A 16,773-nucleotide genomic window follows, 5' to 3' on the forward strand; every position below is an offset into this window, starting at 1 on the left:
CAGCTGGATTGGTTATATTCCTTATTGTACTGTGATTCCCTCAGTTCCTTCCTGCACTCATTCCCATTCATTATTTAGATATCATTCCCACAAGGCAACAGTTGTATTTAAAAATTATAATCCCGGCATGAGTCATGGGGGAGAAGAGACAGATCTTCCTTATAGTAGAGTTTAATTAATCAATGTAGAAGGCATGATGGAAACAGAAAATGGCCATTTGGCAAACACCATAGTACTAACTGTTACAATAACAGTAATAACTTTTGGGGTGCTTGGGTGGCTCAGTCAGTTAAGTGTCTGCCTTCGGCTCAGGTCATGATCCCAGGGTCCTGGGATTGAGCTCCGAGTCAGGCTCCCTGCTCAGCAGAGAGCCTGCCTCTCCCTCTCCCTCTGCTGCTCCCCTTGCTTGTATTCTCTCTCTCTCTCTCTCTGTGTCAAATAAATAAATAAAATCTTTTTTTTTAATTTTTTTATAAACATATAATATATTTTTATCCCCAGGGGTACAGGTCTGTGAATCGCCAGGTCTACACACTTCACAGCACTCACCACAGCACACACCCTCCCCAATGTCCACAACCACACCCCCCCTCTCCCAAGCCCCCTCCCCCCATCAACCCTCAGTTTGTTTTGTGAGATTAAGAGTCACCCATGGTTTGTCTCCCTCCCAATCCCATCTTGTTTCAAAATAAATAAAATCTTTAAAAAAAATAACAGCAATAACTTTTGCAGACAAGAACCAATGATGGATGCTTAAATTCAGGGATGAGAAACAGGATATTTTCATAGTCTCAAAATATCTCCCACAATATACTTGTTAATTAGAAAGGAAAAAATAGTAACTTTACATGGACAAGCACTTTAAGCAAGTAATCAAAGTTAACATCACAAGCAATAAGATATTGCCATCGTGTGCCTCCTGATACGACACGCTGAGACAGGCACATTCATCACCACAACTGAATCATGAAAAAAAGTCAGACAAACCGAAGCTGAAATACTATCTACAAAATAAATGGCCGCACTCTTCCCAAGTGTCATGGTCAGTAACACTGAGGAAATGTCCTAGACTAGAGGAGATGAAGGAGGCATGACAATTGAATGCAGTGTACATTCCTGGACCAGAAAAAGGATAATAGTTGGACAATTGGTCAATTATGAATAAGGTCTGTAAATTATTTAATAGTATATTGATGTTAATTTTTTGGCTTGGATCGTTGTATTATGGTGAACATCAAAAGCAGCTGTGTGAAGGCTACAAGGGTTCTCTGTGTACTATTTCTGCAACTTTTTTTTGTAAATCTAAAATTATTTTTTTTAAAAAAAGACTCCCTAAGTTAATCTTTAAGTTTATGTTTCAGGTCTAGTGAGTTTCACATGATCAAACCAAAGACCACCCAAGAAGCAGAATAGGGGGGAAAAAATAAATATATATATACTTATATATATATTAAAAGAGTATTAAATCTATTTTCCATTTTATAAAAATTTATTTATCACATATATACATATGATATATATCATATATATTTATGATATACATATGTATATGATAAATAAATACTTGTAAAAGAGAAAATCTATTGGTCTCTGTCCCCATTTAAGGAGCACAGGGCTGCTAAAACCCTTGTAACTTCCTGGGTAATTGGAGTGTCCTTTGTTCTAATGAGTCCATTAGTGGGTGGGCTCCTGGATGGAGGCTGGTCACCAGAAAGACCAAGCCATGATTGCAAACTTGGAATTTTCAGCCTCACCCCCTATTCTCTTGAGAAGGGAGAAGGGCTGAAAATGGAGTTTATGATTGATTATGCCTATGTGACAAGTTTCCATAAAATCCCAATGGTATGGGGTTCAGAGAGTCTCCAGATAAGTATATATCCCCACCAGGAGGGTGACGCACCCCAACTCTGTGGAGAAGACAGAAGTTCCTGGGCTCAGGCCTCTCGCAGACCTCACCTCATATATCTCTTCCACTGGCTGTACATCTGTGTCCTTCAGCATATCCTTCAATAAACTGGTCAACATAATGAAGGGTTTTCCTAGGTTCTGTGAACTGTTCTAGCAAAGAACCCAATGAGGGGGTCTTTAGAACTTCCCATGTACAGCTGGTTGGTCAGGAGCACAGGTAACAACTAGGCTTGTGACTGGCCCCTGAAGTGTGTGAATGTGTAGGTGGGGGCAGTCTTGTGGGAAGGAGCCCTTAACCCGTGGGAACTGCTGCGGTCTCTGGATCGACCGTGTCAGAATTGAGCTAAGTTGTAGACCACCCAGGGGTGTAGCAAAGAATTGCTTGCTGTGAGGAAAAACCTCCACACATTTGGTGACCAGGAGTGTCAGAAGTGAGGTAGTCTGTGTAGGTAGTAAGGAGACACATGGGAAAGAAACAGTAGGGAAGAACTGGGTTTTTCCCTATGCGGGAGGTCGACTGAACAGTTTTACAAATAAAATATATATCTCATAAAACTGCTAGTGATTCTTACCTGAGAGCCTCTGTCCTCTCACAAATACACTCCCATTTCTACTCAGCTTTGATTTGGAGTCTGATCCAGAACGTCCCAGGTTAAATATTGATTTCCACTTCTTTGATTTACTGGAGAGCTTTCTTCTAAAAGAGCCAAGCCATAATAAAGGGTTAGTTCGGTGACTGGTCATTTCAGTGGGACCTCTAAATTGAGAAGGAATACCCCAGTCATGTTCTTGGTTATGAATGGCTCTGGCATTTCAGGAAATTCCTCTCTAAAATTCAGTTTGAGCCCGAGTCTGACCCTGTTTGGGGTTGCCTTGAACGACCAAGCTGGGCTTTCATATTCCTCAGGGGAAGGGGCAAAGTTGTGCTTTTAAAGGCAGGCATGAGGGCAGATAGAGGCAGGATGGGCAGGAGATTCGGAGGTCACAAGCAAGCACATGGTTCTGGGAATTTTGGTAGGAATTCTCGTAAGCACCACAGTCCTGGGCTTCGAAAGACACCTATTTTTTGCAGGAGTTTAAGACCAAAGAACTCAGTGCTGTTATGCCCCCTGCACTTTGGACATCCTGCTTGGTCATCCATAGGGAGGGACGGGCTGGCAAAGACTTCCATGGACTGAAAAAGGGGCGGATAAGAAAGTGACGTGGGAAAGAGTCTGGCCTGGGAGAGTCAGGCTGCTTGGTGTGGTGGGACATCACTGCAGAGAAAAGCAGGGGATAATTAGGGCTTCACTCTTGTTTCCCTGATGCCTCTTGCCAGGCTGCCTCAGCAGAAGGCAAGAAAAGGAGAGTGCTAGACTGGGTCGGGGGAGCCTGGAGCTACCAGAGGTCACCCTAGAGGCCCTGCCTTACTCTGGCTCGCCCAGCTATCAGACTTCATATGAAGTTCCAGAATGAAACCCTCAGTCTGTGGGTTCCTCCACAGGGTTTTCATAGAACATCCAGATCTCAAGCCCAGCATGTTTTGATAATCAATCAGAGATAGACCTGCAATGCTTGGTGGTTTCTTTTGAATCTGGCCCAGTTTTTTTCCAAGCACTTGGCCTGGGATGTTATTTTATAGGCTTGCGTACGTTGGGGTGCACCACACGTGTGGTGAAGGCACAGAGAAAACACACTTGATGGTCTCCCTGGGGTACTCTTCTTCCTGATCCCTGGGTAGAAGTCTTATTCTCCAGGGATTTAGGGAGTGAAGTAATGGGGCTCAGTCTAGAGAGAGCATGATCCATGTACTTCAGGAAATGGAGGGGTTTCTCGCCAGGTGAGGTCTAGGTGTGCCATTCCTATAATGCGCTGTGACAGACACCCCTCCTGCTGGGTAAAGTGGCATCACTCCTCTCTCCCCAAAGGGAAACAGCCCCACCATCTTGGGGATCATGCTGACAAGAAGACTGAGATGCCTCTTTTCATACCTTGATGACTAAACATTGAGGATGACAGTCTCCCATGAAAAGGTTGCCTTTTAGCCCCTCTACCTACTGTCTGCCTACAGTTTGGGACTCCTGCTTCAATCACTGCCAGCTTTTTAAAGCGCGGTGTGAAGCTGAAAAGGGAAAGGGGCAGTTGGAGATCAGGGTTCCAACAGAGGAAGCAATGAAGAAAGAAAATATCCTATGAATAAAATTGATGTTTGGTTTGGTTTTGGAGGAGAAAGAGGGCTCTGACAGGTATGGACGGAGGAATAGAAGCCAGACAAATATGTCCCCAAGCGCCACCTGCCCAGAGCTCTCAGTCTAGAGTGGCACTCCTTGTCAGATTATGCTTCATTCATCTCTATGGCTTTTATACTGTCACCTGAAGGTGGAGGATGGGGGGAGGGGACCAAGTTGTTGATAGCAAACTTCCTTCCAAAAATGTCAAGACTGTTTTGTGTAAATGAAGGTGTAAGGGATTTTAGTCATAACTCTTGACCCCTTTGGCCCCACCCCCATCATGATACTTAGGGATCTCCGGTGGGAGAGTTGGTCTTGATAACTTGGGGGCAGGGAGGGAAGACATTAATCACCAGTGGGAGAGAGCTGTGGAGGCAGCTCCCTTCTCTTCGGAGATGTTCCCTCATACCCCGACCCAGCCCGTACCCCCAACCCATGCTGCCATTGTGACCTTGAGACTATATAACTATTTCCTCTTTCCCCCTCCACCCAAATGTTCCCCAGAATTTAAGAGAACGCTGCTTACTTGTTGTCTGGTAACTCAAGAACAGTGTGGAAGAGGGTGCCCATGGGAGGGACAATTTCAGGCAAGCTATTCTCCCTCCTTTCCTTCCGAGCAGGATGGTTAGTAGCCAGGCTCCTGGCCTGAGCTTCCTCCAGGCTCACCAGCTTCATGGGCAAGGAGAGGGCTGGCAAGGTCAGGCTCTTTGTGATGGGCGGGTTTTCTGTACAAAAGAGAAAAGAGCTCAGTCGTGGAAGGAGGCCTGTGCATCAGGTGTAGCCAGATTCCGCACCCACAGTGCCTGCATTCCTGATCCCCTGACAGGAGGCTTCTGGGGGCTTTGGGGGTTGGGGGCAGAGGTTGCACATAGGAAACCGACAACCTCATGGCCAGCCAGCCAGCAGACTTGTAGGGCTTCAGGAGGAAACCTGCACTTGTACCTTTCAGAGAGGGATCCTGCTTGCTTGCTCCCTTCCTTCCTTCATAGGACAAACATTTATTGAACATTTACTGCCTAGTACTTTCTTGTTTTGTTTATTACTTAAAAATTAAAAAAAAATTTTTTTAATTGACGTATAATGTATTATTTGCCCCAGGGGTACAGGTCTGTTAATTGTCAGGCTTACACACTTCACAGCACTCACCGTAGTACATACCCTCCCCAATGCCCATAACCCAACCACCCTCTCCATTCCCCCCCCCCCCCCCCCCCCCGACAACCCTCAGCTGCCTAGGACTTTGGCCAGGTGGGAATGTACGTCGGGCCATAGACATGACCTCACCAGCCTAAAACAAGGCAGGGGACCTTTCCTGCTCTCCGTAGCTGCAGAACCCACACTCCAAGGTGATTTAATGTGGGAGCCTATACTTTCCCTAGATCAGGAAGGTTTATATTCCTGCAGTGAAAAGACATTTTATAGCCCCTACTATTCCCTAAAAGATAGCTTGCTTTTTACTCACTACTCAGCAGTTTTAAATGTATGCAAACTAATCTTTTCTATCCGTGGTTGGGGGGGGTAGAGTTTGTTTATTTTTTGTTTTTGTTTTTATTTTTTTGTTTAAAGAAATAGAAATGATGATGATAGATCAATGGTATCCAGGGTCATCTCTTTTCTCCAAGTCATTTGTTCTCAACTTGGGGCAATTTTGAAGCCCCCACCCCTTTCCCAGGGACATTTAGCAATGTCTGGACACATTTTTGGTTGTCATAAGCATGTGTGGGAGTACTACTGGCATCTAGTGGGTAGAGGCCAAGGACGCTGCTAACCATCCTACAATGCACAGCACGGCCCCACAACAAGAACTACCAGGTACTAGCACATGGGCAGGCACTAATGGCAGGCCCTCCTCTGTGGGCCTCTCATAGTGGACCCATGCCAGAGGAGCGGGCAGCCCTGAACCAACCTCCTCACTGGTGGGCTATGAGCACAAAACGGGGATGTCCAGTATGGAAAAATAAAAAAGGAAAAAAAAAAAAACCCCAACCACAAACACAAACAAACAAAAAACCAAAAAAGTACTACCCAGCACAAAATATCATTAGTGCCAAGACTGAGAAACCTTGATCTAAGTAAAAGAAAGGGAGGTCCAAGTTGGCCTCTGTGTAGTCTTTGGCAACCTTGCCAGTTTTCTGCAACTTTAGAAGGTGTCAAGAGACTCAAAGATAACTTGGACCAACTGAGAATCAATCTTTTTCGGTATAGGACCCACCTAATGGTCAGAAAGCACCTTGGCAGGACTATTCCTCTTTGCAGAGCATGACCTTTTCTGGGAGTAGGGAAGTAAAACCATTGAACAAGGGCCTCGTGGAAACAGAGACGGTGTGTGATACCGGGGTTCTTCCAGGCAGGAGAGCATGGCAGTCATTCCATGGGACTGCAATTAAGTAAATCCGTGATCCTAAAAACTTCTTTTCAGTAAAGTTTCCAGCATTAGCACAGTTTTCCAACTTAACCCCAAGGAGGTTAAAATATTTAAATTCTATATTCTCTTAATATTTGCATTCTAGATTATTTATGATTTGTTAATTATTTATTTACTTAAAAAATTCAGTCACGGGGCTCCTGGGTGGCTCAGTGGGTTGGGGCCTCTGCCTTTGGCTCAGGTCATGGTCCCAGGGTCCTGGGGTGGAGCCCCACACCAGGTTCTCTGCTTGGTGGGGAGCCTGCTTCCTCCTCTCTCTCTCTGCCTGCTTCTCTGCCTACTTGTGATCTCTGTCAAATAAATAAATAAAATGTTTAAAAAAAGAAGAATTCAGTCACTCTGGGAGCAACCGGATTAATGGGAAGAACCTACACTGCAGGTCGGGAGACCTCAGCTGGTTTAACACCTACCCCTAGTTTCAGGCCGCAGTGTCCTAAGGCCTGCTCACTGTCTCTGCTCTGATGTTTAACAAGCATCTCTAACTTACCATTTCATCACAGAGCTTGTGATGGCTGCTCTTCACCTCTAAACTGCTACCCCCTCCCATCTTTGCCATGTCAGTCAATGGCACCATGGACCACCCAGCCAAAACCTGGAGGAGTTCTTTTTCATTCATTCCTTTTTTTTTTTTTTTTTGATGCACCACCTCCTCCCACATCCAGACTATAAGCAAGTCCTATGACTCTTACCTCCAAAATGCATCCCAAATCCAGCTACCTTCCTTCTGTCTACTGCTAACATGCTAGCCCAGGCCACCATGATTGCCCACCTGATTTTGGCCATTGCTCCTTCACTAGTCTTCCTACTTCCAGACTTGCTGCCTTTCCATCTCTCCTTCATACCATTGTCAGAATGCTCAGACCCTGTACTCCCTGCTCAAAATCCTCAGATAATCTCCCATGGCACTGAGAACAAACCAAATTCTTAGCTTGACCTACAAGGACCTTCCATCAGGTTTCCCTCTCCTCTTTGCCCACTGATCCAGTGGGCTACAAAAATATACAGTAAAAATTTTTGATTGTATACTCTCATTATAAATTCTATATATATGTCACCATATTAGTGTTATTTATAACAGAAAACATAAAAAATCATAGAAATTACAAAATATACAATAGAAAGAAATGAGAAAGAAATGCTAATAGTTTCTTCCAACATCTATGGTTTGGTACCTCGGTCTTTGGTGCCCCCTAGGGTGGGGCACCCCACTTTGGAGACCCCACTGTCTCTAGCCACCTGGCCTACTTTCTGTACGGATCCCTTGTCCTCTTCAGAGATTTTATAATCTCTGTTCTCTGTGTTTGGAACATTCATCCCTCAGATCCTCTTATCATAAGGTCTCAGATCAAAGATCACATCTTCAGAGATCATGGCCACTCTGTACCAAAGTAACACCACCAAATCATTGACCATTGCACTAACCTGCTGTGTTTTCTGCATGCTATTTCTTGTCTTCGAAGTGATAATGTATTTATTTGCCTTCCTTCCCAACTAGACCATAGCTTTCTGCAGGGCAGGATCATTGCCATTTTGTATGTACACTCATGGTCCCCAGTGTGTGGACTAGTGCCTGGCACTTAGAAGTTGCTCGATGCATATTTATGTTTTAATAAATCTTGGATACATCACAATCTGTCTTGCCTCCTTGCTCTTATTCATTAAACAAAAGTATTGGATTCTGTGACTACTAAAATCTTTCCAATTTGAAACAGAACCCTAATCCCAAATTTAAAATTCCAGAGGGTATGGCTTCTTCCATTTTGTGTAAACATTAACTGTGCTATCTTACCAAAGTCAATACGAGTTCATGACAACATTTAAATGAAATGCATTGAATAATAAGCACTAGAGGCCATCAAGAGTTAAAGGCTCACAAGGCAACTGGATTTCCGTATACAGTACAAGAGATGATCAAGGCAATGGTCACAAAGAGAGCAGGCATTTTCAGGTTAGAATCAGGAACGGCTTTAACACTAACTGTCACAGATAGGATTTGCTTTCGGGAAGAACAGTTCCCAAAAGTCATTAGTTCTTCACAATGGTTTACTGGTCTATTTTTCTATTTTTTTTTTTTTTCTCTTCATAAAGGCAGCATAGAGCTGAGGAAAGAGCCATGGGCTGAAAAATTAGGTTCCATGTTCAGTCTCAAAGTTACTAGTTGTACGACTTGGGGCAGTTACTAAGCTTTTCTGGTCCTCTGGTTCTTCCCATATAAAATAAGGTCCGTGACAACTTCTTATGATAAGCCAATGAGATGATGTATGGGGAGCGCCTGCCATCATTCCTGGCATGGAATAAGTCCCCAGTAACTTACTGGTTGATTCAAAAGGATGAATGAATGAACGCACCCTCTCACCTACCTTCAAAAAGGATTTCTATAGCTTACAATAAAAAAAACTCTCTCTCTAGTGGGAGAGTTAAAATAAAGATAAACGAAACATTAGCCACTCTCAGTATGTAACCAAGAGAATCGAAAACATGTGTTCACATAAAAACTTGTATTCACAGCAGCATTATTCATAATAACCAAAAAGTAGAAACAACCCAAATGGCCATCAACTGACGAATGGGTAAACAAAATGTAGTACAGGCATACAACAGAAGATATATTATTCATCCATAAAAAGGGAGGAAACACTGACATATGTAACAATGTGGGTCAACCTCAGAGAACATGTGCTAAGTGAAAGAAGTCAGTCACAAAAGACCACATGTTGTATGATTCCATTTACATAAAATGTCCAGAGGAGGCAAATCCCTAGAAATAGAAAGTAGCTTTGTGGTTGCCAGGGTCTCGGGGGAAGGGTGAAACGTGCAGAGACTGCTTGGTGTGTATGGGGTTTCTTTCTGGAGTGATGCAATGTTCTGAAATTAGATTGGTGGTGATGGTTGCACAATTCTGTGAATACTAAAAGCCACCGAACTGTATATTTTAAAATGATTAAAATGGTGAATTTTATGCTATGTGAATTTTATTTCAATAAAAAATGTTTTCAAAGTAAGGTTATAAACCACATAGAGGACAGGGTCAGGGTGGGAGCCCATATACCAGGAATCAAAATTGGATGTTAGCTGCAATTGATTGTTCTGACGGTTATGTTCATTTTTCCCAACTATATTAGCTAAACGAGAAAAGAATGCTTTAATCAGCTAACCCAAATATTTGGCAGATAGGGTTCTCATAGACCACTGGTTCCCCAAGTGTGGGCCCTGGCCAGCAGCAGCAACCCCACCTGAAAACACATCAGAAATACAAATTCTCAGAAGCATCCCAGACACACCGAATCACAAGTTCTGGGGATAAGGTCCGGTAATCTGTGTTTGAACAGCCCCCCAGGGGACTGTGACATATGCTAATGCTGGAAAACTCACACAAGTTGTAGTTACGAGGCTTCCTGACCAGCTGGATAGTTGATTTAGACAAATCAAGTTTATAGGAGTTCCAGCAACAGAAACCAGTTCACTCCTAGCGTGTTCATTAGATCATTACAAGAGCTACTGGGAACCACAGTCTTGCATCTTCTCACATCCAGCTTCCATTAGCTGTATCTTTCTCACCAACATGGCCACAAAGGGTTTCAGTGCTGACCAGTCTCTGCATATGCACACCTACAGATACACACTCATTTTTGTATGCCTAGTGCCTGGTGCGTGGTAGAACAAAGTAAGCACTCAAGAAATGCTTGTGAAGAGAACCATTCTGCATATACATGTGCATACAGCCATACTGCCTCTTAACCCACTCATAACACCCAAGATGAAGACATAAGGGTCTTCTGAAATCCCATCAGGAAAGTAAAGGTGAGGGAACAATGTTACCTGCTGATAACAACCCAGAGAGTTTAATAACTCACTAAAACCAATAGATTATTCCAGCACAGAACTCTCCGTTCAAGGGCTAGGTCATGCATGCAACTGCTCAGAAACACCACAGCCACCCATGAACACATCTTGGTGCACTAAGACCAATGTACACACGTGCATGATCCCCAGACGCTGACACATGGAGTAGTCAGCCCACACGCACACAGCCAAAGCTCAGGGCTAGAAGCAAGGCCGCCCTAACTTCTTCTTGGGCCCCATGACTAAGGCAAGGAAGAAGGATGGCCTGGTGTGGAGTATGCCAGAAGAAGCCATTACCATTGTGCTCCAAAGACGCAGGTGTGCCGTTGTTAAAGATTTGATCCACATGATTCAGGATGAACTCAATCACCACCTGCTGGACCCGAACTGCAAGGAAAGCCGCGTCTCCATTGCAGCCAGTGGCTTCGATTTCTTTTGACCTAAATCGTGGATGAAACACATTCAGTGAGTGAGTCTGCCCCCCAATGGAAAGCAGTCAGGGGGAGCCAGTGGGCCTTTTGTACAAGCTCCATTTCCTAAATGTATACAGTTTGTTAATCTCTAGAATGTTTTAACTATTTAAGACCTATGAAAAGGACTCCCCAAAGGCTGTGATGCCAAACACACTGAACAAATTTGAAAACAGTTACCAGGGACCATACATTGCTAGACTACAAACACTGTATTTGTGAATATACAGGAATTGCTTTTTTTTCTTCATGGGATCTCCTTCCATTCCCTCCCCCCACCACCCAATTGTTCTGTGGGTCAGGTCATCATTTATGAAGTCCTCTGACACGGTGACTCCGCCAAAACCAACAAAAGCCAATGAGCCCTCAAGACAAGAAAGAAAGGCCTTTTCAAGAAATTATAACACACAAACCTGTAACTTTAGCCACATGCTGGTTGTAGCTAGAAAATGCCTTTGGAACCCAGAGTTTCCAGGATGGCAGACAAAGAGCTCAGGCTATTACAATCCTCTTAACTTACAGGTTACAAATGACCACTTGCTACAGCTTTGTCTTCAAGGGGCTTCATTTCAGTCGGTGGCAGCTTTGAGCTCACGGGGGTGGTGAGAAGGTTAGGGTATAGCGGTTACCTGAGCAGGTTTGGTGCCCACACCAGGGCGAGGTTCCTGGCATGCATGTTGGTCTTGCTGCTGAAGGAGGCAATGTGGGCCAGGTGTCGAATCAGGTATTCCAAGGTCCTGTAACGGTTCATTTTTTTTTTTAAAGCAAAGTAAGAAACTTTAGTGCCTATGTAAAGCCCAACATCTGGAGATAATTTCTAAGTTTGGATTTAAAAGATTCTAAATATTTCTATCTCGTGAATTTTGGAGGAATATCAGGAAGGTATCAAGATTGATGGAAATAATCTTCTTGGCCCTAGGCATGCTGGCTCAGGGTGGAGAAGGGGAATGGTTTTGTCAGAAGTCAGCCGAGGCCCCTGGAGAGCCAGAGACAGCTCCCTGGGCCTCATTTTATCCAGGCCACCATTGCCACCGCATAATCTTATAACTGCCTCTTAACTCTTCTCTTTCTGGAATTCTCCCAGCTACAGGTAACTTGGTTCTTGTTAGTTAGAGAGCTCATCTCATGGACGAATGACATCTGTTAGTAGGAATTTCTTCCTTATACCACATCAAAATCTACCCCCTTATAAAAGATGCTTAGAGAACCCTGGGAAAGGTGGTAAAATGAGGGGCTAAACTGTGAGAACAAAATGGAAGGATGGGATGATGTGGGGGATGGTACTGAGGAGCAAACAGATTGTCAGCCAGAAGCTCAAGAGCTACAGCCAAACCCTATTTAAAGACCCTCCTGGATCCCACAGATGTGTTTATGCTATGAATCTGGGTAAGAACCTAGAATATCACAGCCAGTGAGGATGGCTCGTGTGATCATAATGACTTCCTGTGAGACTCTAAGGGGGGCCCCATAAGTAAAAAGGACATGGGCTGCCCCTTCCTGCCAATGTCCCTGGGCAGGCACCAATGCACTCTGATAAAAGTTGACCTGTTCACCCATCTCAAAATGCCACAGGAAAGTCACTGTCTACTAAACTTGCTCGCTCTTACGACACCAGCCCGCATCTCTGGTATTATACCACCTTGAGAGGCTGCAGACATATTTTACCAAAAATTCTTACCTATAATGGGATGGGGGAAGCTCCTGGATAACATTTTGGATTCGGGCCAGTTGGCCTTCTTCCGGGCAATGCGACACGGCCTCCTGTGGAGAAGAACGTGAAGCAGCCCAGTGAGTGCTTGAGAGGATGGACGCCCCCTTTGTCTCCTGGCTTTATTTAGGTTTCTGGTATTCCAGCCTCCCAACCAGGCCTAGAGATCATCCTTCCAAGAGGCATGCTTTTCTACTAACTAACTAACTAACTAACTACTAACTAACTAACCAACGACTAAAATCCAAGGGTTCGTGATACGAAGTGTCTAACAGTGAGTGCACACGGGGGCGTGTGGATTGCTTGGGTCTCTGTGTAGCCCCAAAATGTTGTTAGGTATCTGATAAAGGTGTAGAATCTTGGGTGTGTGGTGTGGCAGAGAGAGTGACAGAGGTTCACACTGGGAGAGAGGAAGAGACAGAGACAGGGAGAGACGGACGGGGATAACAGGGTGTCTCTATGTTGACTCAGCCAGCGGTCTTCTTGGGTGCAAACAGCCACTTCCTGTCTGGCCTGACACAATTCCGTGACCTCACTACTCAGTGCCTCATCCACTGTCATAGATGCTGATGTGAGGAACGAGGGAAGACGAGCCTTCTCAGCAGGGTAAGAACTTTGTGCCCTAGACCTGATGGTCTCACCTGGAGGTGAGGTATTCCTGTGTGGGTATTTGTTCTCCTGAGACAGAGAAACCAAAGGGATCCCACGAAAAAAAGCTGTTGTTTTTTGTTTGTTTGTTTGTTTGTTTTAACTCTTTGCTCCTTTTCCTGCTTCTGTTCTTGCTAGGACCAACACCCCTCACCTTACACAGACGTTACAGAACAGAAAACATTATGTCCGCCTTGCAAAGCAAGAGAAGTTAATGATCTCCAGCACAATGGATGAATCTAAGGAATGATGGGGGGGGTTGTCATGACCAGTTTCCATGACCACTGACTCATTAAGACCCCCAGCTCCAAGGCATAAGTGACTTACAGAGTCTTTAATTCCTGGATTACTGAGAGGATACGTGCACCACACCTCAACAAAAACCTCAGGCCCCAAGCAAAGATGAGAGTCAGTCTTCTCTCCTTTCTGAGTCTTCCAGAAAATTCTCTGTCCAGATCTACTCTCTCCATGTCTTCAACAAACTCTACTCTCACTTCTTCTTGGCTTGCATTTGATTTCCATCCTGTGACAAGCCAAGGACCTTCTTGACTGGTCCTGTGGGACTCCCCCACTCTGGGCCCGAGGACCCAGCCAGCCTGCATCACTCCCACCTGCTCAGGGTCTTCAGGGAGAGCCAAGGGCATTCGTAAAGGCAGTGTGAGCACAGACTTGCCCAGAATGTCTGCAGAGTGTAGATGTTCCTGGGCAGATGCCTGGTGTCCTGTCCTGAGAAGTTGTCCTGCCTGTGCCCAGGCTCAAGGGGGCCCCTTCCAGTGCAGTGGCCGAGGGCTCACAAACTGCCAGTGTGGGAGTAGTACCTAGGTCCAAGGTCAATGGTAATCACATCTTTCTTTGTTTACTGAGGTATACTTTACAGACAGTAAAAATATACCAATCTTAAGCCGTAGCCCCATGAATTCTTTCATAAGCACATACTGTTGTAACCCCACCTAGATCAAGACACATTTTAAAGAGAGCTCCTGAGCTCATGTCAATCCTTAACGGCCCTGAATTCACAAGCAGATGTGACTTACACAGTCTTGAATTTCCTCCCAGTGCCAGAAACTTGCTTTACATTTTGTACATAAGGCAAAGTCAAATTGGGAAATACATTCTGTACTTTGAGAAATACTGCCCTCTCCATTTCAACCAGAAAGAAAATCCTAAATGTGGTATGGTTTTCTCATATCGTTTACCTCTGCTCAGGCTTCAGCTGTCATCTTTGGCTTATGTGCAAGGGCTGAAGCTCATACTCTCGGTAGTGAGAATTCTTAGGCACAGAAAAGAAGAAGGAACTTGACTTGGGCACTCTCTGTTATGCCCGGCCCTATTCTAGGCCACACAGTGTCTATTCTGCTCTAGCTTAGAGAAGACGTCCTGAGTGCCGCCCGAGCCTAGACTTCCCAATTCCCTGACTTGTCTCCATTGTTTCCCACAGCGCACGCCACCATTACCAAGAGACTGTAGCCCGTACTTAGTGATTAGGTCTATTGCTTATTGTCAGTCTCCTACACTAGACATAAGCTCTGCAGGTGCAGGGATGTGATGAGTCCTAGCACTCAGAGTGCCTGGCACCCACAGAGCACTCCCTTCATATTTGTCAGCTTTGTTATACTCCATCTAAGTGGGACATCGTGCCAGGGCTCTGTCCACCCCCCCCCCCTTTTTAAACCTTTCTTCTCTCCCCTCCCCTTTTAATTCAATTGAAATAAAACATACACAGACACCAACTGATTTTTTAAAAATGCTATCAAAATTCTCCACATGGAAAAATTTGAGTTTTTGTTTCCTAAGCATTGGTGGGAGAAATGAGGCACTGGGAGGGTCACAGTGTCCCAGTCTTCAGGTCGGGGTGCAAGCCTGAGACTAGAACCAGCATAAGCGTGATCTCTGTTGCAACCCTCCATTTTGGAGCTATGGAGGAGATAGAGGGTATGAACAAGAATGGGGCCTGGAGTAGGAACCCGGACACCCCTGCTTCCTTTCTGAGGAACTCATAAGGGGAGCCAGCAGAGAGAAGCTCCCAAGGAAGGAGGGGCTATGGAATATGTGGACCCTCCTGCATTCTATTCTGCAAAGGGGGAAGGGTGGGAAGCCTCTCTTCCTCTCAGCAAACTTTGTACAGTGCCCCCCATTTTCAAAAAATGTGTCTGGGGAATAAAGGTGCAGGTCAATTTAAGAGCCCTCATGGAAAGTTTCTTTGATATTTTAGGAAGCTGTTAGTCATCTTTGTTCTGAGAGGCTGGGCGGGTCCTCCCCCTGATGCCTGCAGGTCCCATTTGGGATTCTTGTTTATTTCATTGTTCACAGCCTCTCGCCTTCCTATTCAGAAGCCCTCTGGATCCCCGTAATTTCTCCTGGAGGGGTCCAGTCCTACAAACTCATTTTTCCCTCTCTGTTCCCCCATTAGGTTGGCTGAACCTATCATCAGGGAATTGGGGGAGGGGAGTTGAAGCTTTGCCTACCCCAATTTTTTGCCTTGAAGAGAATTTCACTCAACTTTTGCCAAGCTAATCTGGCTATGAGTTAAATCTTAAAAGACCTAGGACGAATCTATGACTATTCATTCTCTTACAATCAGTATCAATAAGACCGGCTTCCTGCCCTTTGAGGACTTGGTCCAAGACTGGACTCTTGTTCCTTCTGGTGGCCCCTTGCTCTTGTTTTATCTGTTCACCTGAATGCTGCCATCACCCTCAGAGCTCAAGTCCTGCTGCCTCGGCAGAACTGTCACCAGGGGAGAAAAACAACCCATGCCTCTCCTTTTCAGTTGCGCCCCAGCTACAACTTAGCCAATTATTTTAAACTATTAGACTAAAAAGTCTAATGCCTATTATTTAAAATGGGCATTTTAAGTCTAATGCCCATTATTTAAAAAACAAAAGCATTCAAAGGAATACACAGAAGAAAGTCAGTGTTCTGCCTACTGCAGACCTTCAGGGGTTGTTTCCAGAGGCAACATGTGTGTGTCCTTCCAGATAGTCCTAAGACCTTTCCAACTTTGTCACACACGTGGAACAAGCCCGACTGTGACAGAGAACTTCAACTACTTCCATCTGGTCTCAAACTTTCAGTTGATTAAGTTCTTTCTGGCTTATCTCTTAACTCGGGCAAAAGACCCTGTGGGCAAAGCATCCCCTGAGGGGAATGAACTTACCCCTCAAGCCATAAGGACCGCCCTGAACCAGCAAGACCCCATGTGACTGACCCTGAGACAAAGATCTGTTGGACCTTCACCGCCCACCTGCATGTACCCACCCACCTTTGCCCCCAGTTTTCCTTATATAAACCTGGAAAGCATCTTCAGGGCTTTGGAGGTGGTCTTGGAGATGCCAGTCCGCTGTCTCCCCAGTGTTGGCCTCACTGAAATACATTCCTGTCTTGTTTCACCACCACTCACATCTCTGCCTTTGGCTTTCGTCAGTGGTGAGTGATGGAACCTGGTCCCTGTGGCACCCCAGGAGTCAGGTGCTCTTGTAGCCCTGCGCCCCCGCTTGAATTACGGGACCTGGTCCATCTGCAATTTCCCACCATCTTGGTTTGCCTGAGATTAGGGGTTTC

General features: G+C 45.1%; 1 protein-coding gene across 1 annotated transcript in view; it reads right to left on the reverse strand.

The window, feature by feature from the left end:
• LOC111148930 (Rho GTPase activating protein 31) overlaps positions 1–16,773 on the reverse strand; it is a 112,711-nt gene that overhangs the window by 24,636 nt on the left and 71,302 nt on the right. The window contains exons 4-8 of the mRNA XM_022505743.1: positions 12,535–12,617; positions 11,486–11,593; positions 10,684–10,826; positions 4,645–4,843; positions 2,481–2,605 (exon numbers count right to left, since the gene is read on the reverse strand). Of these exons, the coding sequence (XP_022361451.1) occupies positions 2,481–2,605; positions 4,645–4,843; positions 10,684–10,826; positions 11,486–11,593; positions 12,535–12,617 (658 nt within the window). The remainder of the gene's footprint in view (positions 1–2,480; positions 2,606–4,644; positions 4,844–10,683; positions 10,827–11,485; positions 11,594–12,534; positions 12,618–16,773) is intronic.

This window comes from Enhydra lutris, unplaced genomic scaffold (genome assembly GCF_002288905.1).
Source record: "Enhydra lutris kenyoni isolate GAN:26980312 unplaced genomic scaffold, ASM228890v2 scaffoldscaffold2, whole genome shotgun sequence".
NCBI lineage: Eukaryota > Metazoa > Chordata > Mammalia > Carnivora > Mustelidae > Enhydra > Enhydra lutris.